The sequence below is a fragment of the Panthera pardus genome, unplaced genomic scaffold, assembly GCF_024362965.1.
Source record: "Panthera pardus isolate Hobbes unplaced genomic scaffold, ASM2436296v1 HiC_scaffold_21, whole genome shotgun sequence".
In the NCBI taxonomy this organism is placed as follows: domain Eukaryota; kingdom Metazoa; phylum Chordata; class Mammalia; order Carnivora; family Felidae; genus Panthera; species Panthera pardus.
In genome coordinates, this window is record NW_026526777.1 from 43,540,946 (window position 1) to 43,566,523 (window position 25,578).

The 25,578-nt window shown below is 48.1% G+C and overlaps 1 protein-coding gene and 1 long non-coding RNA gene across 8 annotated transcripts in view; one reads left to right on the top strand and one right to left on the bottom strand.

Moving 5' to 3' along the window:
• The first annotated feature begins 4,211 nt into the window (after positions 1–4,211).
• LOC109254066 (uncharacterized) lies at positions 4,212–5,975 on the top strand. The gene is made up of 2 exons (XR_002074630.2): positions 4,212–5,279; positions 5,797–5,975. It is a non-coding gene; the product is annotated as an uncharacterized LOC109254066 (long non-coding RNA).
• A 2,706-nt stretch (positions 5,976–8,681) lies between these two features.
• Positions 8,682–25,578, bottom strand: part of RGS8 (regulator of G protein signaling 8) — a 132,557-nt gene continuing 115,660 nt past the window's right edge. For all 7 annotated transcript variants that reach the window (XM_019427530.2, XM_019427566.2, XM_019427546.2 and 4 more), the window contains 2 exons: positions 14,979–15,145; positions 8,682–13,749 (listed from right to left, as the gene is read on the bottom strand). In XM_019427530.2, the coding sequence (XP_019283075.1) occupies positions 13,567–13,749; positions 14,979–15,145 (350 nt within the window). In that variant the 3' untranslated portion in view covers positions 8,682–13,566. The remainder of the gene's footprint in view (positions 13,750–14,978; positions 15,146–25,578) is intronic.

A 25,578-nucleotide genomic window follows, 5' to 3' on the forward strand; every position in this document is an offset into this window, starting at 1 on the left:
ATGGACTTCAGTGCACAAAACTGAATTAATCTTCTAATACTTCATTCATTCATACTATCCTTATTGGTCTATGCTTGGGTCTTAATGATTTTTTTTTCAATCATCTGTTTTAGTGATCTGATGAACACCCTCGAACCTACATCTAACCCAAGAATTGTATCTATTCATATGCTCCTTACCTATATTGTCACAAATTAAAATAATGTACCGGCCCTCTTCTGTAGTTAATTTTCATAACAGGCTATTAAGAATTGCTGGCTTAGCCTCCCTTGTCCATAAACTCTTGAAATAACAAAACAAATAAGTTTATCTGCTTGATTAAAAAAAAAATCCTTCCCTACCTCCCCTTACAACAGGCAACCCCATCCCCTATCACTTCCTGTCTCTTTTTTTAGATTGTATATCTATGGAAACTTTAAAAAATATTGTTTTAATTATATTCAAATTTTAATAGAAGGACTTGCTTTTTTAGCTCAACACTATTTTGCCTCGATTCATCCAGTGTTGCTGCAGAATCACCGGACACCATCCACTTTCACAACTATGTGATACTCTGTTGAGTCAACGTACCATAATCTATCCTCTTCTTTTGAGAGCTTTTTATGTGGTGTCCAGTCTTTTGCTACTGCTACTAAGTGCTACTGTTGCTATTTCGTGCTACTAAGAACACTCTTGTGCACACCTTTTGGTGTCCACGTATAAAAATGTTTCGGAGGTTTATATATCTAGGAGTGGAAATGCTGGGCCCATTTTACAGGTACGGAAACTGAGGCTCAGAGAGGTTAAGGAAACTGTTCAAGATCACATGACTAGTAAATAACCAGATCCAGCATTTGAATCCAGGACTACTGTGAAGAACAGAAGGTGAGGAAATACTGGGGGATAGGAGATAGAGGGGGTAACATAATTATTAAATTATATTTAATAATCTTAGCTTGAGACTAGAACTTATAATCACTGAATGTTCTCAGCACTTTGCATACCTATTCTCATGGCTGTGGCCTGTGCTGGGCATGGGAAGCTCCAGAGGTTGGAAGAACCTCTAGGCAGCCCTGGTTCTGGAGGAAGTCACTTGACTCCTTAATCCTCCGGGGCTGACTGCTTAGCCACAGAAGTGGCAAACCTTTCTGGGTTTCAGAAGCTGCCCTTTCCCAGGGCACGTCCTCCCTCCTACCAAAGATGGTGCTCCCAGACTCTGCCCCTGCCCAGCCTGCCATCCCCCATGGTGCGCATGCACACACACACACACACAACATACACACGCACAACACCAGAGCCTCCTCGCTGTTGCTGATGGGCAGGCTGGATCCTCACCCGCTCTGGCCCAGCCTGCCCCCTCCACCCCATGCATATGCACTTCAGAGGGAGGCCACCCACAGAGCCATTTGATCATCCTGAGTGCAAGGCCACACCACAGGCACAGGCAACAGGCAGGGAAAACAGGACCTGCTGTGTGGTGACGTCAGTGATGGGGCAGATGGGCATTCAAATAAAAATGAGAATTACCAGACAGATACACCCTTGGCAGAGCAGCTGTTCCCTGGCCTCGGGCTTACAGGATTCCCAGATCTGTGTATATTTAAGTAATGGCAGGGCCTATAAAACCCCTCCCCAGAGGGCCTCCAGGCCCAGATCTTGTTCCTCCGATAGAGGCTTCACTCTTTCCCAAGCCATAGACCTGCCCTCACCCACACCTTCACCTTCTATTCACCTTCTAATGGAATTTGCAAGCAGTTTTAAGGGAGATTGGAACTGAAAAAACTAATATTGAAGCCCTACAGAGAGTCAGGGATATCTATGCACAGGAAGGACAGCCCAGTATAACCTTGACTCTAGAGGGAACATCCAGGCACTCACTGTGCATCATAGAAGAGCCCTGGGCAGCGCAGGCTGCCATCCAAGAAGTATCAGACTTGACACTGGCCCTTTGGGAGCTTATAGTCTGGGTAAAAAGAGAAAGAAAATGAACGACAGATGAAAAGTTAAATAGGTAGCTTAGCTCTCCTGTAGAAGAAGTGATCTAGAGAGGTCTTTTCTTCAGGAAGGCAAAGTGCGGGCCCAGGAAGTGGTGGAAGGCCATGGCTAAGAGCTTGGTGCTAATCATTCACATTCGGTCTGCAATCCCATCCTGCCATTTGCCTGGGGAAGCGGCAATAACCCTCAGAGACCAACGTACCTTTCTATAAAATGGGATAATAATGCCTGCTCCATAGGGCTGTGCTGGCGCTTAAACAATGAAATGTTTGTAAGTTCCAGTGTATCAAATAAACAAGTCCTGGGGATGTCCTGTGCAGCATGGTGACAATAATTAACAACACCGTACTGCATATCTGCAAGTTGCTGAGAGAGTAGGTCTTCAAAGTTCTCGTCACAAGACGAGAAACTTGTAACTGGGAGGTGATGGATGTTCACCAGCCTTAACCATGGTGACCAGTTTGCAATATACACAAATAGCAGATCGTTATGTTGCACACCTGAAACTAATAAAATGTTATATGTCAATAAAAGCTCAATTAAAAGACAAAAGCAAAAGCCAGGACAGCCCTGCCTTGTGATGATGAGGGGAAAAAAAAAGAAAGAAAATGTTTGTAAAACATGGGCTTCTAAGACACGCTTCACGAATAGCAGTGATCAGTGATCCCTATGTCAAGAACTGCGTGACCCCATCAAGTTCTCTGCTCCAACTCAGCGATTATAGGGTGTGTTTTACCTCTCTCTCTCTCTCTCTCGGTCATGGATGTGTACATACGGCCTTGTTTTTCCCTGCAGCTTCAAAGAGCATCTCCTCTTCCTCTATCCCCACCAATGTGCCCCCTCCACAAGCACAGACCCCCCCCCCCAAATGGCGTGAGCCTGTAGGGTAAGCTGAACCTGTCCTCGTAGAAGAGCGAGAGCAGTAAATAGGCCGAGCCCCTGAATCTCTCCACAGCGGCCTGGCATGGCTGGCCTCTGTCTAGCCTGCTGCTAGCCTGTCTGGCTCTGGGACAGATGCTTCCCTGGGGACAGGGAAGTAGAAGCAGGGGCAGGTGCTACTAAGACAAAAAGGCTGGCAGACGGGCCAGCTGCCAGAGTGTGGAGGGGGCCCCTGTGTGTGGGACCTTAGGTGGGGCAGAGCGGGGCACGTGACGAGCATCTGGGCCGCTGCACCCTGCTCACGGCTCACCTCCCAAAGCTAATGGCCCAGGCAGGCAATGCTGAACGCCTCCTTTATTCTAGAGGCCAGGCTGTCTCACTCCTCCTCAAAAGAGGGCTTAACCCAGGCTGGCGAGCAGGTGGCCAACAGCTGCTCCCTCCACAGAGCAAGACTGTCTCCGTGGCTACAAAGCAGGTCCAGATGCCACCCCTCTGCGTGAGAATGTCTCCTCTGGCTGAGACCAGCCCCTCGGAAGAGCTGCCTGCAAAGGGCCATTTGCCAGTGGGAGGGGCCGGGTCCTGCAAGCCCCCTGGCTGCCCACAGGCACCACCTCCCCTCTTCCCTTGCAAGACCCCTTTATCTTAGCAACTGCCAGCCCTGAGTCAGGAAAGCAAACCAATAGATTCTTATGGGTAATTGCTGCATATTCGTGTCCCCAGGACTCAACTCCCTTTCTCCCCTCTATGGGGAGACTGCCCTGCTCAGCATGCCCCCACCTGGGGGATTCTGCGATTTGAATGTGATGATGACGCATAAGGTCCTAGAAGCTCCCTTCCAGCTCCTCACCCCTACCTTGCCATTTCCTGGCAGTTGTTGCCAACCTAAGCCCTGCGGAGTTGTGGATTCAAAGCATCCTCGCTATCGGTGACAGCTGACCTGGGAAAGCACTGACTGGAAAACCTCGACAATTTCATTTTATTTAAGGTTTGTGTGGTTTTTTAAAATTTATTTTGAGAGTGAGAGAGATAGTGAGTGCAAGTAGGGGAGGGGCAGAGAGAGAGGGAGAGAAAGAGGATCCCCCGCAGGCTCCGTGCTGTCAGCGCAGAGCCCTACGTGAGGCTCCGTCTCGCAGACCGTGAGGTCACGACCTGAGCCAAGACCAAGAGTCGGACGTTTAACCGACTGAGCCACCCAGGTGCCCCGACAATTTCATTTTTAAGACATAAGATTAAAATAATTTCCCTTAACCTCCCAGCAAACACATACACAGCTATTCTGCACTCGAGGTGGGTTCCGGAGCCACTGGGACCTTGAGTGAGAACATGCACATCAGTGACATTTCTCACATGTCTCCAAAGGCTACAAGTCAGGAGTAGCATTCTGGCCCCCCGCATAAAGTAGGGCAGGGCATACCAAAAGTGCTCCATCAGATAATTTGGTTTTGCAACTCACAGGATCTTGTTTTTAGCTCGGTCAATTCAAAGTTCGGGTCATTTGTGTGTATTCTGTGTCTCACGGGAAAGCCTGCATGACAAGTGAATGATCCCTGCTAATTTAGGTCGTAGGGCATGTCAGGCGGGGACCTAATACTCTGGCTGGGGCAGAGCACCCTCCAGAATGAAAGGCACCTTGTTCTGCTTCCAGTGTCAGACATCCCATTTGTCAATACAGCTTACATTCAACCTACCTCCCTGGACTTTCTACTGCCCACAGCCCCATGATCGGTTCCGGGATGGTTGCAAACCAGGGCCGAAATCTCCAATACCTGTGGGTACTATTTTGGCCTACACATGCCAGCTCCTGCCCAGTGCTTTGCCCATCTCATCTCCAATCCTCACAGCCACCCTGCCTGGAAATGTGGGTACTACTATCCCCCTTTTGCTAACAAGAAAACAGAGGCTAGAAGAGGCAAAGTTCCTTCCCCACGGTCACACTCCCTAAAAAGCAAAGGTTTCAGGATTCAATCTCAGGCATCCGAATCTCCATGTTCTCGCCTGCCATGTGTCTAAGAGGAGAGCCCCTGTCCCTTTTGGCACCTGCAAGACTAATCTTAGTGCCTGAGGAGATGGGGCTGTTTCTCCCTCCGTGGGAAGGGCATGCCCAGAGCCTGCCCCACGGCAGACGCAGGAGACAGAGACTCAGCACGTCTGGGGTTGTGGGCAGGGCTATGACTCAACCTGCCCCGGGGAGAACCACGGGCTTGGAGGAGACGGTAGCAGACCCATCATCCTAAAGGAGACAGAGCACAAAGAGCAGGACAGAAACCAAACAAACTGGCACAAGGGCACCTGAACGCACAGCTGGGAAAAAGCTCGGGCAGATAATCGGCGAATCCAATTTCCAGCCGGCTCTGCAGTGCATGCGTCAGCCACCAGCATTTTGCATCAGGCCTTCAACATCTCCGGGAGCCCAGATTTTTGAGCAAGTAAAAGATAAGGAACTGACCCCCATTCCCACCCCAACCCTCACCTCCGCCTCGGCCTGTGTTGGCGTATACATGCATCCCTCCCACCCCAGGGGCAGCTCAGCTCCAGCACCCCCTCCCCTCCCCTGCACCCACGCACCTCACCCCACCCATGCATTCCCTTCTAGTCTACAGCAAAGCAGAGGTTAAAAACACCAGCTGTGGGTTTACAGGGCTGGGGTTCTACATCCAATTCTGTCACCTGCAGGTTGCATGACCTTGGGTATATTAAGCTCTCTGTGCCTCAGTTTCCTCATCTGTATGCGGGGATAAGAACCCAAAATGGTATCTACCTGCTATGGGCTGAACTGTGTCATGTCCCACTCCCCCCCCCACCCCCCACCACCGCCAGCAAATTCATATGCTGATGCCTTAATCCCAAGTACTTCAGAATATGACTGAATTTGGAGATAGGCCTTCAGAGAGGTGATTAAATTAAAATGAGGCTGTTGGGGTAAGCCCTAATCCAACCCGACAGGTGTTTTCACAAGAAGAGGAGGAGACCCAAGGGGCATGGTCACAGAGGAAAGATGGCAAGAAGGTGGCCTTCTACAGCCAAGGAGAGAGGCCTCAGAAGAAATTAATCGTGCCTGCACCTTGATCTTGGATTTCCAGCCTGTAGAACTGTGAGGAAATACATGTCTGTTGTTTAAGCTACTCAGTCTGTGGTATTTTGTGACAGAAGCCTAGCAAATCAACACCCTACCGCATAGCATTGTGGTGGGGATTCAACGAGACAGAGCATCTAAATTGCTCTACAAAGCTCCTGGCTCCTAAAGTGTCTTCTATTATATGGCCGCTTTTGAATCTACAGCCACTCACTTTCTATACCCCTCATTTGGTAAGCCTTGTGCCAATGCTTGTGAAGGGCTAAGTTCCAGTGAGAGTTAAGTAAGTTCTCTGAGGGCCCAGGTAGTAGATTTCTGACCTCCACATCCAGCCTACCCTAGAAGTGCCTAATCTAGAAGGGCTGCTCAAAAACATTTGTAGAAATAATATTGTTTCAATAATTATCCAGGGACTGGAGTAGGGAGCAAGGCAGACAGTCTTCAGGAAGTTTATGGTTTAGTGGGAAAGGGGGAGACACTGATCACGTAACACCTTTTGCCTTCAATCAAGAAGCCAAGCGGACTTGGAATGGAGGTGCTGGCTGGAGTCCTGGTGATCCGTGGGAGAAAAGGCACCAGCTGGTACCCACTGTGTGCCTGCTATGTCCTAGGCATTGGGATAAACAGGCTTCCGTGTTAACGTACACTGTGTTCACAACAGCCCCAAGCGGTTGGCTCTGTTTTTATTTTAGTTCTACAGATGAGAAAACTGAAGCACAGGGAAATAACTTTCCTAGGCCCACATAACTTGTAAGCAGAGTTCACAGCTGAGATTCAAACTCAGACTGTCTAGCATCAGAGCCCCAATTATCTGGAAGAGTGTGCTGATGGAACCCCAGTCAAAGATGGTTCTCTCAGGCTCGCGGCTTTGTTTTCATGGCTGGGCACACAGCCACTGTGACGTGTGGTGGGGGGCTTGGTGTCCCCTCTGTGCTATAGAACCAGTCATGGACAGGGGAGGCAGCACCCATGACAGGTCCCCACACTTTCCTTCTAGCTTTCGAAATGGCTTTGCCCCCTACCTCCTGGACAGGGGACAAGAACAGACCTCAACTAAGAAATGCATCCGCAGGAGGGAGTTATATCAATGACTTCTCTTGTTTTCCGCTGGCCACTTGCTTGGTGTAGACAATAGGACAGAAGGGATTTTGCTTGTTCTCCCCACATTTACTGCGTGGTAATGAGATGCTCAGCATAGTGTTAAGTGTTTTCCATCTGAAAGAGGCTCTGTCAAGGCCTAGGAGATAGATCTCAGACCCAAAGGGTTCCAGACCCAGCGAACACTGCAGGGAAGGAGCAGAGAACCAGTGAGGGGCACTCCAAAGCTGTCCCACCAGAGAAAAAGGTCAGGGCCAGAGAGAATTTGTGAAGGTTTTTGGAACTTTTAGTGTACTATGAGTCCAGCCTCCCTCCCGAAGGGCTAAGTGCCTGCCTCTCACCTCACCCCCAGAGAGTGTGGGTATACAGCATTCCTGGGAGAGCCTGACATGTGCCTCTGAGGCTTGGAAACTTAATCCCAGCCTAGAAAATCAAAAACATGAGCTGGGGGCTGGCAGGGGGCTCTGGCTGCAGAGCAGAAGCCTTGTGATTCTAGGGTCAAGTACGCCCCAAATGCTTCTAGTCGGCCAGCTGTGGGTCTCTGAGACGAAGACTGGCATGGGGTCATCTAAGGAGCTGTCCCAAAGGGTGGCCTGGAGGAACAAACAGAGTGCAGCAGAGAGAAGCTGGGGCACTTCCCAAGAAGGAGCAAGCACCAGCCAGAGTAGGAAAGCATTCAGCCTGTTTAGGGGAGCTGGAGGTAAGAGGGAAAGACTCCTCAGAGGCAGGGTCTCCAAGGAACCCAGGAAGGACTCACCAGAGTTTTCCCAAGCCCAAAGATCCCGAGGCATGTGCATCAGGGAGGACCCCACTGCCCTGCTCCCTTCCCTCTCTTCTTTCCCTGCCCTTCTCCGTTCTGGAAGGGTCAGAAACCCAAGTGGCAATAAGGGTAAGGGGCATAGCTGGAAAGAGAGGAACCAATCACACACCCTCCCCAGCAGCAGGTCCCTGTCCTGCCCAGGCTGCTACCCCTCAAAGCCCAGTCCTCAACACTGGGTTTTGGGAGTGATGGTTTGCATGACAAAAGGCTTTTTCAGTTAACCCAAAGCATTCCACCTGTGAAGAAACACCCGCTTTCCTTTAGACAGACCTTCTCTGGTGCATTTTAATGATCTGGATTATTAACATTTCGTGTATCTCTAGCTTTTCCCCACACATGCAAAATGAGCTTTTACAAGCAGACACTGCACCCTCTTCTCCTTTGGTCCCCTCCACGGACCCCATCACCAGAGACCCTCGAAGGCTTGATGACTAAAGCACACTTTTCAGGGACACGCCGACTGTATGAAGTGCGCCGCAGTCATGAGCAAGATCAACCCCCCTCCATTTTCAGACTGCTCCAGCTGAACAAATACATACACCGTCCCTCAGCCTTGTCTCTCCCTGCATTCCAAGCGGTAGGTGGTGCTAATAAAAACCTCGTATTTGTGTAGCACTTTACGGTTCCGAAGCCACCCTCGTCACCTAAAGTCACCCTCCACCCCCCACACCGTCCCAAACCACTCCCCACCCACACGGCTGCTTTTCCTGACGGCCACCCCGTGCCAGCCCCTGCCTGGGGAGGCCACGTGCCCCCCTGGGGGAGCCCGTGTGTTGTGCGAAGCGTCTCCTCATAAAGAGTCAGCTGGCCAGAAACGTGGGCAGAGAGCGAAGGGCAGCGTGTTCAGGGTGTGTTTATTATGTTCTCACAGCCTTGTTTATAGTAAAGGTGAATGACATTATCCCACTTTGCACAGTAATGAGACAACTCAATGAGGACTCCGTCAGCCAAGCGGTTTACATGGCAGCTGGGCGGCTACGGATCTGTGGTGCACGCCGCGTGACTCAGCTAGGGCTCCCGCGGCTGGAGCGCGCGCCGCCGGCCACCTTTCCCCGCACGCGGCACACGGAAGGCGGCCGAAGGGTCCAAAGGGAGTAACGATCCACAAGGGAGCAGTTTCTCGAGCGGGCCTGGCCCCCAACCCTGGGAAGGCCAGTGGCCCCGTCCCGCAGCCTCCCATCTTGGTCCACGGCATCCCTGGGCGGTCCCGAGAGGCCACAGGGACAGGAAGACATTTCTGCTCTTGGCTTCTTCCTCCACGATCTCAGGCCAAGTGGCACAGGTTCTCAAAGGCAGGGGTGACTTTTGCCGCCTCTCCCGCTTCTGACCCGGAGAGACGCATATTGAATGAGGGCTGACGCTCGGCGCACTGAAGGACAGTGTCAGGTGGAAAATCAGATTCCTCTGCTTTGCGTGGAAGTAGGCACGGACAGGGTCAGGATGGTTCTGGGCGCTCGTGTCGATGGGGCATCTCTGCCTCTGCCTGTGCCGCTTTCACCTCTCCCTTCTGCTTCATGGAGAGGCAGCCGGCACCTCAGCCATTCATCTTTCCCACCCTGTTCCTTCCTCTTCAGTCTCTTCCCCCCCCTCCCCCAGCTCTCAACACAATGGATTCGTGTCTTTCCCTCACAGTCCAGGGCCCCGGGGCACGTGCACACCCCGGCCCGCTCGCTAGCTCCCGGAGGCTGGGCCTGCCGCCCGGGGCAGAACACCGTTTCACAGCTTTGGTTTATTCAGAGCAGCAAGTTCTGGGGCGGGCGGGGAGGGGGAGCACCAGAGAATAAAATCAACTAGGAACTTTCATCTGCCCACCCAGCCTGCGACCAAAGAGGCGATCGTGAGGGCTAACAGCAGGCACTGAAGCCCCACTGTGGCCTTGGAAAAGAAAGCTCCAAAGAGCATATTCCTGGGGTGGGTGACCCTCCGATGAGAAACCTGGAAGTTGTCGTGCTTCTGCCATTATTACCCCGACACGCCCTTTCCCCTGCTACCTGAGTTTCAACTACCACGTCATCCCATGGCCTTGGATACAGAGGCACAACCAAACGCAGACAGCCAAACACAGAGTGCATGAGAGCAAACAGACGAGGGAGCAGCCCAGGAGGCAAGCCTGGAGGAAGCACTGCGAATGAGGCTCAGGATGTGTGGGAAAACCTCTCTTAATCAAATACCCTCCAGAGCTCCCCGCCATCGGCACACCTGCTGCCGAACACTGCATGCAGCTGGAACGTTTTGATCTCAAAGGGGCGAATCAGACTGAGACAGCACAGAGGCAGCCTCCCCGAATCAAGCTCAGGGCTGGCGGGTTCCGGGTGTTGTGCCTGATTGCATCTTGGCTTGCTCCAGCCCTCTTGGCCACACGTTTGCATAAGCTCAGCCCTGCACATCCTCACTCCTCAGGCCAGTGCTTCCTCACCTCACCTGCACGTAGAATCACCTGGGGAGCTCTGAAAACTGCTGATGTCTTGGGTCGTGGCCCCAAGCTGTTCTGGGGTGGGACCTGGACATTTAGATTTCAAAACTCTACAGGTGATTCCAATGAGCAGCCAATGGTGGGAGCCACTGTCTTAGAACATCTTTTTTCAAAGCATGGTCTATAGGGACTTACTAAAAATGCAGTTTTCTGGGTCTGAAAACCCAGGTCTTTTGGATCAGCATCTCTGGGTGTGCAACCTGGGAATGAGCACTTGTAACAGGCTTTCTGGGTGAGCCTGGGCATGCTCAGAGGATCCTTCCTCACCCCAAAGGTGCCCTGGGGCTATGAATGGTTGTTACTGATTATGGTCTATTTGGTTTGCCAAAGGCAATGGGATATCTTACACCTAGCCTAAAAACAGGTTGACGCGCAAGTGGGGCCAAAAGGCCACTTGGGGGTGGAGAGCAGTCCTAAAGATCACAGCTCTGCCTGGCCTCCTGCCCTGGCTTGCCCTGGGTCTTCAGAGGTTCCAGGCCCAGAGCAAGCCTCAAGCCCAGAAGGCAGTCCACAGCACAAGCCTGGCACGAGGACAAAAGGAAGACCTTAAATGGAAGAAGTGGCACCTGCAGAGGCCCACCTAGCGAGGCAGATGAGGGCTTGTGGAAGAGGAGACGGGCAAGAGGGCAGGACCGGGAGACATGGACAGTCATGGATGAGGTATGCTTTGATATTGCTCTAGATGTTGTAAACATTTCTCTTTGTTTCGTCACAGACCAAAATCTGGGTTGGCATGACCTAAGTGCCTGAACATAGGCATCAGAGCAGAGAGCTCTGTGCCTTTTGTGGGAAGCAGGAGAGAAAGGGTGTGAGGACAGCTCTACCCCATGGGAGGATGGTCTCTGTGGTGTCCTGGACTCATGCTCACAATGGTCTCACACACACACACATGCACGCAGACACTCCACGGGAGTACCATAAATATAGCCATCACATTCCTCTACACACAGACACATGCCCACATACGCTCACATAGCGGCAAAATTCAGGATACCCAAGCTTGGTCCTTCGCGCCTCCCCATCGTGGGAGGAAGTCACTGGGTGCCATGACACCACCATCTGCAGCCTTCATTCCACCAATAGTTGGCAAGAACTCTAGGCCTCAAGTGAGGCCACTGCACAACAGTCTTGTTCAGACTTCTCCTGGGGATAGTGGAAGTGGTAAAAAGGCCCCTCTGAAACATTTCATTTTTCCATAACTCTGCTGTTCCAATTTACATGCACCTCATATTCAACAGTAGAGTTGGCAGCAGATGTACATTTCATATGTAAACAATGTTTAAAATACCCTGTTCAAGAATTTGATCATTAAATTAATTCCGGAAGCTTTAGATAAGAATGGTTTTTTACCAGTGGGGGCAGGGGAACACTACCTGATCTAACTAACAACACCTATTTGAGGCATCGGAGTTCTTGAACATGAGATTTCACAGAGTGCTTCGGTGTGAGGGCTAAGAGGTATGTGTTCTCTCCTTGATGGTTCAGACAGACTCACCAGCCCTCACTTACAGATACAACGTGCCATGGCGGAGCAATGGACCCTAACACCAGTGGGACTCAAGAGCCTTCTTGAACTTGTCTAGCTGCAGCCAAGGAAGGAAGAAATTCACAAAGTTACTGGACAGGAGTGCAAACACTAGAATCCTGTGTACCTAAAGAGGCCCATCACCCCACAAAAGGAGAATGCTTCAGCCCAGTTCTCAATCGCCTGCACTCCAGAGCTTACGCCTAATCGCAGCTATTTCATTTAGTCAAGCTGAAAGTTGTGGAGATCTGCAATGACTCCAAATCCACTGGCTGTGAATTATCCCAATAGTAACTCCACCATATTCTCTACGATTTGGTCCACCTGGAGACCAGCCTCTTCCAGACTCCTCTTCCACTTTCCAGTCTCTCTGCTGAGGATTCATATCCCTGGCACTGCAAATTTGTGCCGAAGTCCACTTTTTTTCTCAGGAAGCTAGGGTGCTTTATGCTCACCCTCCAAGGAAGAGTATCCTGACACATTTCCAAAAGGAGCCTCAGGGTACCATGAAAGCATTTTAGGAAGATTCTCCACAGCCAGATGTTCACAGTGATCTTAGCCTCACCTCCTGTTCCATGTTCAATCCCAAAAGGTCAGAGATCAAGAAGGAAGTTGCTGAATAGCCAAGATGGCCCTCATGAGAGAGACCTTTCTAAGAAAGCATGCTCCCAGGAAGCAAGCTGAAGAGTTACAGCCTAAGTTCCCATTCTCCCCCATCATAATTACATGACCTGCATGGAAGGGGGGACAGGGAGAGACAAGGAAAGTATTAGGCACCATGAAAGCTGTCCATGCTATGGGAATTCACCTCCCTTTGCCAAGCTGTCTTTCTAAGAGATCAGTGATGTGTGATGCCACAGGGAGGTGACGGCGGAGAATACATTAAGCAACAGAGAGGTTATATGGCGCCCCATTGCACAAAAGTCTACTGGAGCTATGTTCCCTGGTCATTCGACTTCTGGAATACTTCTTGGTAGAATCAAGGAAGATCTGCAAGCTGTATCTTTCTTAAAAGCAGACCCCACATCAGAAATCATATAAGAGATCTCCCAAGACCCTTCATGGAATTGTGAGGGTAAAAATGTCTTGTGAATTTCCTAGGCTAAGATGGGCAGTGATGACAGCTTTTCACACTGGTCTAATGGAAATGGAAGAAATAGCCAGCTCCATGGAGTTTGCCCCTTCTCCCAGAGGCCACCTGTCAATGACAGCGTTAGAAACCTGGGATTCCCCACAAACCTCTCTCCTACACTAGCACTGGCCACTACATTGTGACAGCAAATCACCTAGGTGAGCCGGAGTCTTCTAGCTATTCCTCACAGGGGTATAGTACAAGTTAGAGCCAAGAATCCTAACTGATGAGGGTGTGGAAGTGGTGGGAATTGCATCTGCATTATTTACACATTAGCCCAGCACAGCAAATCTGCCTTCTCAGCAGAAATGACCCAAGGCATTGTGAAGGGCAAGTTGCTGACCCAGAAGGAGGGTAACAGCAGCAAGGTGCTACCGCTAACCAAAACACAAACATGGGTTAATGGAATAGAGTCCGAGCTCTGGTGACTGGATCTTACTTTGGAATGGCCCTTCATCCACTCCTCATCCCCCAGGCTCCCAAACTAAACGCCATTGCTTTTTGAACACCTATGACATTTCACATTAGAATATGGTCTTGGCAGCAAGGGGAGGGGGGAAGCCAGTGATCTCCAAGAGTCCCCATCTGAGGTCTAACTGAGCCTCCTCTGGCTTTGGGACAGCAAATCTAAGTACATTTTGGACCTCAGGAACCTGGGATAAGAGTCTTTCTCCATGAGGCTGTGTACTTTTCCCTGCGCTTGGTCAAAGCAAGTCAGGGATGGCTCTTGCATGTTCTTCCTCGTGGCTTCTCGGGTCTGGAAGTCTATGTTTACCTGGAGACACAAACAGAGAGCATGGTCACAGGCCCTCAAGGGCCGTGGTGCCTGGCAACTGCTCCTAGCTATGTAATAATTACTAATGACAGTATCTTATATATGTAAGCTTAGTCATGCTTTTCAAACTGTTTTCATGGAGGTTATCCCTTTTAATCCCAGCAAGAATCCTGTGAGGTCTGAAGACCAGACATTCTTTGTCTCAATTTACAGATAAGGACACTGAAGAAAAGAGATACTAAAAGGCTGCTCTAAAGCAGTATGGAAAGTTAGTAACAGAGCCAAGGCAAAATCCCAAATCACTTAACTCCTAATCCAGGGGTCTTCATGATGTCAAGCAAAGAGTGAGACTGAAGGTAAGTATTAATGTGGATTCCCTAAAGGAAGCTTGCCCTCTTGTTTGTTCTTAACCACTAAAGAAACAAATGCCCCAGGAGGAGAGATTATGGTTAGAATGGACATCTCCGTTCTAAACAGCATTTTAAAGGGTCTACAGCATCCTGGGCACTGGGCAAAGACCTCCTACCTCCCAAGTCAAAGAATAATTGAAGAGTCCTAGGTATATAGCACACCAAAACTCGTAGACAGCAAACATTTTGCTTCTATAAAATCCTCCCAAGTAAAATTCTGTTTTATAACTCAGCACAGCCATATATAGAGATTCATTTTATTATTATAAATGATAATAACTTATTATAAAATAATATAAATGACTGTAATGACTCATTAATAGGCAGTGACAGATGTTGATGAGGTGCTTTATCCCTAATACTCAGAGTAGTCTTGAAAGGTACACTTTCACTTTGGGGCAAATGGGAGTCAGAGAGACTAGATAACTCGGATAAGACCACACAGCTTCTAACTGGTAGAGCTGAGACTGGAATAAGATTCCAAAGTGGATGCTCATCCCATTAACCTGTGCTGCCTTCCACTAGGAAAACTAACATGGATTCAATGGCATCTATCCTTACAGAATCCCTACAGAAACACAGGTCTTGCAGGCACATGTTTGAAAGACAACTAAAGCACTCCTAATAGAGCCCCTCTTTAGAAGCCCTGGGCTGTGCACTTTAGAAGTGATCCTCTTTTCATTAAGAGCCATCAGAGCAGCGAGGCTCAGTTCAGAAGACAGTCCCCAACAAGACTGGCTCAAACCCCCGCCAAGAGAGAGATGTGAGCCAGGAGCCATGGATAGAGGTCTTACAAGACTCTCGCCACCGCCAACACACCTCCCTCGGAGCCTGCACATCCACAAACTCCTCAAAGATCCTATGGGCCTTGGAGACCAGTTTTGCAGTTGATCTGGTCTTCTTGAACTCCTCACAGGCCAGCCAGAATTCTAGGTTCTCCTCGCTGAACTCGGTCTTCAAAAAGGCGCGGAAGGCGGCCACCCCATCTGTGGGTGTGGGGAAGGTGAAAAGGAAGAGAGATAGGAAGAGGCATAAGCTCACAGACTGTAGATGAAAGAGAGAAAGGTAGTAATAATGTGAGACTGGCCCTGATTGTCCAACCCCCACTGCTCCTCCACATCCTCTTGGAGACTCTACCTCTTAAACACACCGGTATCCCCGGAGGCAGGCTCTGCTTCCTACTCAAGGATCAGAGTGATATTAGGGAGAAATGTTTAGGAAGCCACAGTAATAATGACTGTGGGAAACCCTGGTCACTGCTCATTAGCCCTCAGTGGTCACTGTCTGTCCCCTAATGCAGAGTCAGCTGTCCCGAGTCTACTGGTGAGCCCATGTTTCTAATGAGGCCAAAGTGATATTCGTAATGCATTCTGTACCCTAATCCAAGTCAACCACCCTAAAAAAACAATCTTTTACAAGACAAACTATGGGAGGGTGTGAATGCCTCAGGGCAAATCCTTCACTACTACCAGAAGAACTTCTGAAAGTAAACACCCTACTGAAATTCAGTCGCTGAAGCCATTCTATTGCCTGTAAAAGATTCCCAGACTCTTTTAAAACCTTTTGAGGCCCCATGTTTTAATGGTTCATCCCATGGATACTTTATTTTAAAAGATCCTGCTTACCAAATTACGTGTTTTAATTAAGATTAACTATAATTTTCTCCCAATGACTTAATGATGAACACACCTTTTCATTTTTTAAAATCAATGTCATGCGGGGCGCCTGGGTGGCTCAGTCGGTTGAGTGTCTGACTTCGGCTCAGGTCATGATCTCACAGTCCGTGAGTTCGAGCCCCACGTCAGGCTCTGTGCTGACAGCTCAGAGCCTGGAGCCTGCTTCAGATTCTGTGTCTCCCTGTCTCTCTGCCCCTCCCCTGCTCATACTCTGTCTCTGTCTCAAAAATAAATAAAAACATTTAAAAAATAAATAAAATAAAATAAAATAAAATCAATGTCATGCATGTTGCCAAAACAGAGCAACGTGCTCTGATTCTAATCAGAATAAGATGAGCAGAATAAGATTACCACATAGATTTGGAAAACAACATTCATTGATTGCCTATATACTCAGCTAATGTTTTTATATTAAAATATATTTTATGAATTATCTTAACCCTCAATATACTCTTCACTATTCAAATAAGAGCTACAGCTTTCTACAAACTGTCCTCAGGGGATGGTCAGACATAGCCTAGAATAAAGTGACTGCATTGGTTAAAAATGACTCTGAGGGCACCTGGGTGGCTCAGTTGGTTAAGCGTCTGACTCTCAATTTCAGCTCAGGTCATGATCTTACCATTGCGAGATCGAGCTCTGAGTCAGACTTTGCACTGGGTGTGGAGCCTGCTTGGGATTCTCACTCTCTCTCCCTCTGCCCCTCTCCCACTCTCTCTCTCTAATCAAAGAAAAAAAAAAAGACTCTGGCTACAATGTTTTCTTTCTTTTCTAAAATTTGTCAAAAGGACAATACATTAACAGTTCTTAATTCTAAGGGATGGAATCACCTGAATATCTGAGGCCCACCAATGTGCACCAGGACAATGTGTTGCCCAGGATCATGGATTGGTGGTGCCATGCTGTTGCCATATTTAAATGTTTGTTTTTTCTTTTGTGAAACATTTTCATTTCTCCTAATTAAAGTTATTGGGTATCTTTGTCTTTAAAATGGATGTTATGGGGCACCTGGGTGGCTCCATCAGATGAGCACCTGATTTCAGCTCGGGCCATAACCTCCAGGTTCATGAGTTTGAGCCCTGCATCAGGCTCTGTGCTAACAGCTCAGAGCCTGGAGCCTTCCCAGGCCTCAGATTCTGTATCTCCCTCTCTCTCTGCCCCTCTCCCACTTGTGTTCTCTCTCTCTCTCAAAAATAAATAAACATACATTAAAAAAAAATAGATGTTATAATTCCCTCATTAGAACAACAGTCATAAAAACCAAGCCTTTACTTGCAAGGGGCAGGAAATTGGGGTAGAAAAGGGTTTTGATGCAATTCCCAAAGCCAAGCTTTAAATCAAAAAGAAATCTAAGTTTGGAGGCCTGAGTTTCACGTGTTTATCAAAAGCAGAGTAGCCATGAAATTTACCATCTAAGCCAGGACGTTTTTGAGAACGAAGAGGGGCATGCCTATTAATTACACAGAGACAATGGGCATAAACCATGACCACCACAGGCAAAAACCAGGACATACGGTCACCTTAAGACAAGACATATGGTCCTCTAAGACAAGGAGTATGGAGAAAGCAGAATATGATGTAAGGTTGTTGTCCATCAGGGAGGATGTAAATAAAATTGCTCCTGTGCCAAGGAAGGAAGAGGGGGGTAACATAGGTTAGACTCCTATGAAAGGTTGGCTCAGGGCCCCACTCACCCTCATTCCTACATTGGGTTTAAAACCTTGAAGAGGGAGTAGAAATCCAAGATAAAATGAGAATCAAAGACAGCATGAAACACTAACGTGGCAATGATTAGGCAGAGAGATGGCTAGAGAATCACTCATTCAATGATTTCTTTTATAAACTACTAATGCACAAAACACTTACATCAGAAAACAGGTCATAAAATCCCTGCCCATAAAAACCCTTGTGGATGCTCTTTTTTCCATACCTTGTCTCCTCCAAGTTCTTACGAAGGTAATCCAGAAGTTTCCACAGGCTCTGAGGAACTCAGACCTGAGAGTTAGCCTGCCTGCCTGCCAGGAGATTGCCATTGCTTGCAGAAGAGGTACCTGTAGCAGGGGCTAGAGGCAGAGGCGGGGTAGAATACCATTTGGAGCTGTGGAAGCCTCCAAGGAGATTCAGTGCCCATGAGAGCCAAGGCAGAGCTGGCTCAGCAAGGTGGTCTCTAAGCAGTGGATGGACACTATCAGTGGATGCAAGGAGGACCTAAAGACCCCAGGCCAAAGGCTTCTCTGGCTGCTTTTCCACTGTGGGCAGGGCGTGGGAAGGAAAGGGCAGGGAGAGAATGCTAAAACACTGCATTTATCTAAAACAGTAAATTCAGGGGCACCTGGGTGGCTCAGTCGGTTAACCACCCGACCTTCAACTCAGGTCATGATCTCACGGCTCATGAGTTCGAGCCCCGCGTTGGGCTCCGTGCTGACACCTCAGAGCCTAGAGCCTGCTTTGGATTTTGTGTCTCCCTCTCTCTCTGCCTTACTCCCCGCCTCCCTCACTCTCTCTCTCTCTCAAAAATAAATAAACATTAAAAAAACATTAAAAGAGTAAATTCAAAGTGACTTGGAAGAGTTACTTGGACGAGCCTGTTGTTTTTAAATCAGAAGAGACTAAATAAATACCTTGAATGGCAAAGCTGAAAGTTTGCTGTTAATGTTACATTTCGTGTTATTTTCCATTGAACAAAAACAAGCGCTTGCGAGCAACCTGAATCAAGTTACAGATAAAGAAAGAACATTACCTTTCTGCCTTCAACGATGGCATTGGTGAAGAGAGCCCTGCTCGGGAAACCATCCATGCTAGACAAGATGCAGACATTATCTCCTTTCATCAAAGTCTCAACTGTGTTGGGCGTTTGTGCAGATTAAAAAAGAGAGAGCACCTGCAAAGTGCCCTCGGGAATATTGCTGAACTTTTCTCAATTGTATAGAGCAAGAAGCTTGGAGGAGGGGCTTGACAGAGTTCACACAGGTAATACTATGTAGCATTAAAAATATAAGGTATACTAATTCCCAATCCAACACAGCAATAATGCCACCTCCACCCATCCATTCACTCATTCGCACACACCCATTATGGGACCCAGGCATTCTGCGAGGGGCTAAAAAACAGGCACAACGAAGCCCTCAGAACTTACAGTGAGAGGCTATTTGAGCCAAGAAAACATAATTTGGTAATTACGGTATACATGAAGAGTGGTATGACAGGGAAAGCAGAGGTTGCCGGGAAAGTACCCAGAAGGGGTGCCTGAGCCAGACCTAAGGAGGAAAGGCAAGATGTGCAGGAGGGAGAAGCTTCTAAGCTGAGATGTGAAGTTGAAGAGCCAGAAGCTAAGTGAAAGAAGGGAAGAGAAGGTGGAGAAGAGTCTGGCAGGAAGGGGGAGCCACACAAGTGAAGGCCTAGAATTAAGAGTGTTCGAGTAATTAGAAATAGTTCAAGAAGATTAGTGTTTAACAATAATAATAATAATAATAACAGCAACAATAATAATAATGTTAACAATTATTGGGGTGCCTGGGTGGCTCAGTCAGTTAAGCGTCCGACTGTTGATTTTGGCCCAGGTCATGATCTCATGGTTCGGGAGTTCAAGCCCGGAGTTGGGTTCTGTACTGACAGCACAGAGTCTGTGGGGATTTTCTCTCTCTCTCTCCTTCTCTCTCTCTCTCTCTCTCTCTCTCTCTGCCTCTCCTCTGCTCTCTCTCTCCAAATAAAAAAACATTAAAAAAATTAATGTAAACAATTATTGAGCCCACTCATAAGATACATCAAGAGGTCTGTGAAAGAGCCTGAGAGGTAGAAGGATAACACAGCACTGCAAAAAGCCAGGGAAGCGAACGTTTCAAGGAGGAGGAAGCGGCCACGTGTCCAGCACTACCCAGAGGTCAAGCTAGCTACGGGCTGAGATGTGGCTGTTGGATTCGGTGGTGAGATTCAGCAACCATGGGAGGGAGCAGCTTTAGTGGTGTAACGGGGATCCTGGGCACACTGTGGTGAACGTGGTGGTGAATGAGAGGAGAGGAAGCAGAAAACAGTGAACTCAGATGTCTCTTGCAAGAAGGGGAGTAGAAAGATCAGATAGCTTTACTAGAAGGAAACAGGAGGTCAGGAAAAAATGCGGTTTTCTGTGTTTTTGTTTTTTGTTTTGTTAGTCTTGAGTATGTTTGATGTGGATCTAATCAGAAAAGACTGGTTGAATAGGAGGAGTTGAAATTAAAGGAAAGAGTTTAACTAATAAAATGTTACCCCTAGGAAGGTAGAGAAGTAAGCCTGAGAACAGAATTATGATGGAGAGAAGAGGGCTGCGTGTGGATACCAGGAAGTTTCTAGTTTGGGTGCCAGAAAATGAAGGAAGGAGTTCCTGTCTGAGAAGGTGGTGGGACCTAGGCATGGTAGGGTTTTATTTTGATGTATTTATTTGGGATTTGGGGCAGGGAGTTTTATCTATTTACTATATGCCACACTTTTTGCTGGAGATTTTGCAAACACTAGCTCAATTTATTTTCACAACAATGCTGATCCATAGATAGTAGCACTCTCATTTTCCAAATGAAGACATAAGGCTTACTTACAGAAGTCGAAGCAATGTCCCAGTTACACAGCTGGCAAGAAAAGCCAAGTTTCCCTACCAGGTCCCTATGACTCCAAAGCAAGATCTTTCCAGATGTATTGCAGGCAGAAGGAAAAGAGCAAGGGAAGATAAAAGATTAAAGAAACAAAAGAATGTATCTGGTGAAGGAAAATTCTGGAGAAGGAGGGGGACCCAGAAGTAGAAGAACTTGTGCTCCTTAAAATCAGAAGTAGAGTAAAAGAAAGTAGAGTGGATGAAGACGGAAAGAATTGGTCAGGGAAGGGACATATCTGAGATACGTAAGTTTGAACAGCCTTGATCTTCGTTAATTTGCGGTGAAGTCCCTGTGAAGGTGGTCTGCCTCCATATGCTAGGTTTGCAGGATACGACATGAGTAAATCAAATGAAGTCACCACCTCACAGAACTCAAAAGCTAGTCTAGGGTCACAGATAGTGAGCAATAATTTAAGATAATTAATTGAATAATTATAAGTCCAGTGTGTGTGGTAGGGGTTTGGGAAGGGTTGACAACAGCTACTTTGGAAAAATGAATAGGAACATGATAAGAAACAGGCAAACACTTGTAAAGGCCTAGGTTCTAGTTCCTGGACAAGGTTACGATGCACCAAGAAGGAAGCAAGAACTTTTAGTTTGGGGATGTGCCTCTCAGTCAAAGAAAGGACCATCAGGTCCAGGTTGGTAAAGGAAGCTTAAACCCAGAGAACAGCAGGATTTAGGATCTAAACATTGGGACATAGGAAAAGGGGAGAAGGATAAACAGGAGGTTTAAAAAAAGTTGAAGTTAGAGGAGGAATCTTGAAAACAACCACCGCAGGCACTGATCGAGCACTTTGGGCCAGGCACTGCATTAAATGCTTTAGGTACCTCTGGCATACTTATAGCACAGGTCCTCATATTATTGCCATTTGTAGAGAAGTAAGTGAAGCTTAGAGAAGTTAAATAACTTGCCTGAGGTCACATGATTAATAAGTGGCATGGATACCAAATTATAAAGCAGGCATTCTTATGTGAGTCAGGAGTCCAGTCTCCAGCTCTGCATCATGGTGGGGCCCAAGCGATGCCTGCACCAGCAATGGCTGGGGGGAGGGGGGGTGGAGGGAGTGCTATCTCAGCCCAAGACAAGGGGGCCATGAGTAACTCCATGGATGGTGAGGTTTCCAGGAATGATGGCAATAGATGAGATGGGGAGAAATCGAAAGAGTCCCTGTGGAAGGCGGAGTTGGATCTTGGGTAGAAGAACAACCTAGAGACAAGGATGGGCACTGGATTACATTAGAAGCCATGGAGATGGACTCAGGAGGAATGGAGATTTGAAGTAAATGTATGGCAAACTCATACCCAGCTCATGACTTCCTGTCAGCTTCACTGAGGCAGCCTACAGAACCTTTCTGGTCCCACCTGGGATGGGAGCACCACTGTCCCAGTTGGGAGCATCCCTTCTGATCAGAGTCAGGCCCATAATTAGCTCTATGACCTTGGACAACACATTCGACTTCCCTGGGTCTCAGCATCTTCATCTGTAAAGTGAGGGGTTGGATCTTATTAACTCTCCCTGGGGAAGAGTCTGCTCTGCGCTCCCTTTGCAAGTCAGGCCTGCATGAGACACAGCTCTTAGCTGATTGTTTTCTGTCCTCCTCCTTAGCAACATCATCACCACAATGCACTGAGGATTTACCCCGAACCAGTTCTACATTGTCCAGTCTACATATGTCAACTCACTCAATCTTCACACCAACCCTATTATCAAGGCAGAGGTTCTGGAGCCAGAGAGCCTGTCTGGGTCCGAATCTGTGCGACCTCAGAAAGTGTCCTCACATCTTGAAGCCCACATCATCTCATCTGTAAAATGGGAATAATGCTGGGACTTACTGCACCGGATTGTTCTGAGAACTGAATGAGGCGATCCACGTAAAAGTGCCCAACGCGCATTACAAGCAGTCAGTAAATGTTAGCTCGGACGGGAGTTTGTCTCACAAAGAGGGAAAGTGAGACTTGGAGAGTTTGGGTTCAATGTTTGGAGTCACATGGCCAGTAACAGGGGACAGTGGGTTCACACACATCTGTGTGACTTCAGAGACCACTCTGCCTGTGTCTCCTCTCGTGATCGCCCGAGAACCTCACGTCATCTCTTCCTTCAAAGGAGGGATGGACAATAACCCCAAATCAAGCTGTCGCACTGAAAGTACATCACAGTGGGGCAAATGTGACACCTAGCTTACAGAGCTGGAGATTCTCCCACAGGAGGACACCTGCCATCACCTTATCTGTGGTGACAATGGAGGACTAAACTCTCTTCTTCCCGCAGCACCTCCCTGAGCATCCTTCCCAAGACACAGAAGCATCACATAGAGCAGACTGGCACGTTCCCCAACGGTGGCCTGGGGACACTGTAACAAAGCATGGCTGAGTGACCTTGTAAAGATGCCGAGCGCTTTCAGGCAGCCTCAACCCAAAAATGCGGTCATCTGCATTTCCAGGGCTGGTTTCAGACACAGTGGGAGGGGAACCAAAGCAAAATATGGCCTTTAAAATTTGTCAGGGATTTCAAAGGAAGAGCTTGAGGAGAGATGGGGAGGGTCCAGACCTGAGAAGCAGTAGCGTCTAGAGAACAGATTGTGGTAAAGAAAAAGCTCACAAAGCTCTGCACAGACTGTGCCTGCCCACAGCCCTCCTCCTCTGCTCCCCCACCCCTCTCCACCCTGATCTCTCACCACCCTCCATATTCCCAGGGCTGGCTCTGGAGGCAGGGGTGAGGGTCACTGTGCAAAGAAAAACTTCACCTGGGAACAATGGATGTGAGAAGGGGTGGGAGCCCCTCCCCCTCCCAGAGCAGATGGTGGGAGTGGGCTTTGTGTACAGACCACCTGGCCCACCTTTCCCACTTCTGGGACCCAGCAAAGGAATGGGATGGGACCAGAGCCAGAGCCATTCCTCCTCGTCAGCTACATCCTTTCTTCCTCCTTCCATCCCCTCCCACCTCATCCCTGCAAACTCTCTGTCTGGTCCTCGCCTGACTCTTCAGCATCTTTTCCCAGCGTCTCTCCCTTTTCTTCTGTCCCTTGTTGCCCCTCCTCCCCTCTTCCCCCTTCCTTCTTTCCACCAGGACCCTCTCCTTCCCTTCTGCTTCTCCATAAACTGCAGTTGGTTAGAATGAAGGATGCCAGTTTATCTCTGAAAGGCTCATGAGCATTTATGGGCATCTCTCAGCATGACCTGCTTTGCATGAGCTGTGCTCCCCAGCCTGGGGCCCTGTGCATGCCAGACCCTGCTCCCTCCCAGATACCCAGGTCCTGGAGTTTCTGAGTCCCCACAGATCCCAAGTAGAAGGAAAGAGTGACTCCTTTCTGATCCCTGAAGCCATTCTGCCTGGGATTGTGCCCTGGCTCTGACACACACTAGCTAGGTGTGACCTTGGGCACTATGCTTAACCTCTCTGTGCTTCAGTTCCCTCATCTGTGAAATGCAGATCCTAACAGTACCTGCTCCATGGAGCTTTGGGGGTGAAGGGAGTTAGGACACGCAGGGCCCGACACTCAGGGAGTGCTCCATGCGAGTTAGTGACCATGAAGCCTGTATTTTGGGGGCTTAAGGTGCCATCATACAGAATAAACATGCCTAATGCCCCAAGACAAACCTGGTAACTTAAAGGTGGTGGGTGGTGAATAGTTCAGGAAGATGAGAGAGAAACAAAAGGATCTGTCTTTTTTTTTTTTAATTTCATTTTTTTTTATTTCACTTTGGTTTTCTCTGTATGACATTCTAAGAAGTCAAGGCTCTATGAACATTACACATCTTTTTGAAATTAGTGTCTATCTAGTGCAGGAAGGGAGAGGCTCGTGTCCAGAATTCCTGGAACACTCAGCAGAATCTTGGCATCCCCCTGGGCATGCACAGAATCTCCAAGAACATACCCGTGGCCACACGTGCTGCCTGCTGCCGGCATCTTCCTCTTAGTTCTGTGATGCAGGGTGCTTACATAAGAACCGAAACTGGGTCACTATGAATGAGCGGTACAGCTGGTGCAGCGGGGAGGGTGGCTTAGGTAATAGTTCGATGTCCAGGAGCCCTGATTCAGCTGGCACGGGGTGGGCTGGAGCCCAGCTCAGTTCCCAGGCTTCGAAAAACCCAAGATCGCAAGAAATATTTTGGGGGTACCTCTCTGTTTACCAAAGTGCTATCCCAGACACCAGAGTTCTCTTGCATCCCTGATCAATAGGAAAAATAAACTGGTGAATGGGTTTCAATGTCAGAGGATAAGAAAGGCAAATTTATTTATAAAATCCAGGATGCATATACTAATGGTGAAGTCAAAAATCTCTTTGATGCAGAACTGAGTTCACTCCTTTGAAATCTGTGATGAGAACAGCGTTAGGATCAAAGTCTTTCTTTTGTGTTATCTCTAAAATAAAGGTTTTTAAACAAATAACTGGGGCTTAGCAAGGTTTAGGTAAAGAGATTATTTAGAGGACAAACTATTTCCAGTTACTGACATTTATTGGCAAGCAACTGGCATGCTAATTATACTTCAGCCTTGTGATTAACATAATTTTCTTCAATGATCTTCACTTTGTTAGTGTACGTATAGCAAAATGGTATGTTATAACAGTAGTAGGATTTGACAGGTGTTAGACTCTTCGAGCCAGAAAGGACATGAGAGATTAAGGCCTACATTGGACACAAAGAAATGGTGAGGCTCTAAGGTTGGATGGTTTCTTATTCCTAGGACGTGGTAGCAGAAGCCTAAGGACAGCCTGGGTCGTACAACTCCTATTCCAATGTTCTTTTCTATTTTATCAAGCAGAAGCTAGGTCAAGTAACAACAACGACAAAAACCAAGCTAGGGCCTGTATCCGCAACTAGTATAAGAAATTAGCAAGGAGTTTTCTATTGAAAGGGAAACAAAGAAAAATGTCCCTAATGGGTAAAAGCATTCACAAATGACTCCTTTAATACAAGGGAAGTGTTATAAAGCTCCAGGTACACCAATGCATCACCTAAAAGGTTCCCAAAATTAAATGTCCAGGAATATTTATCTAATTAGTTTGATACAGGAACACTGCAGGGAGTCTCAAAGAGGGACCACATCAGATTCGCCTGCTGGGTTGTTAAAAAACTACATCCCCAGGGGGGATTCTCTCACATACACTGAAGGGAA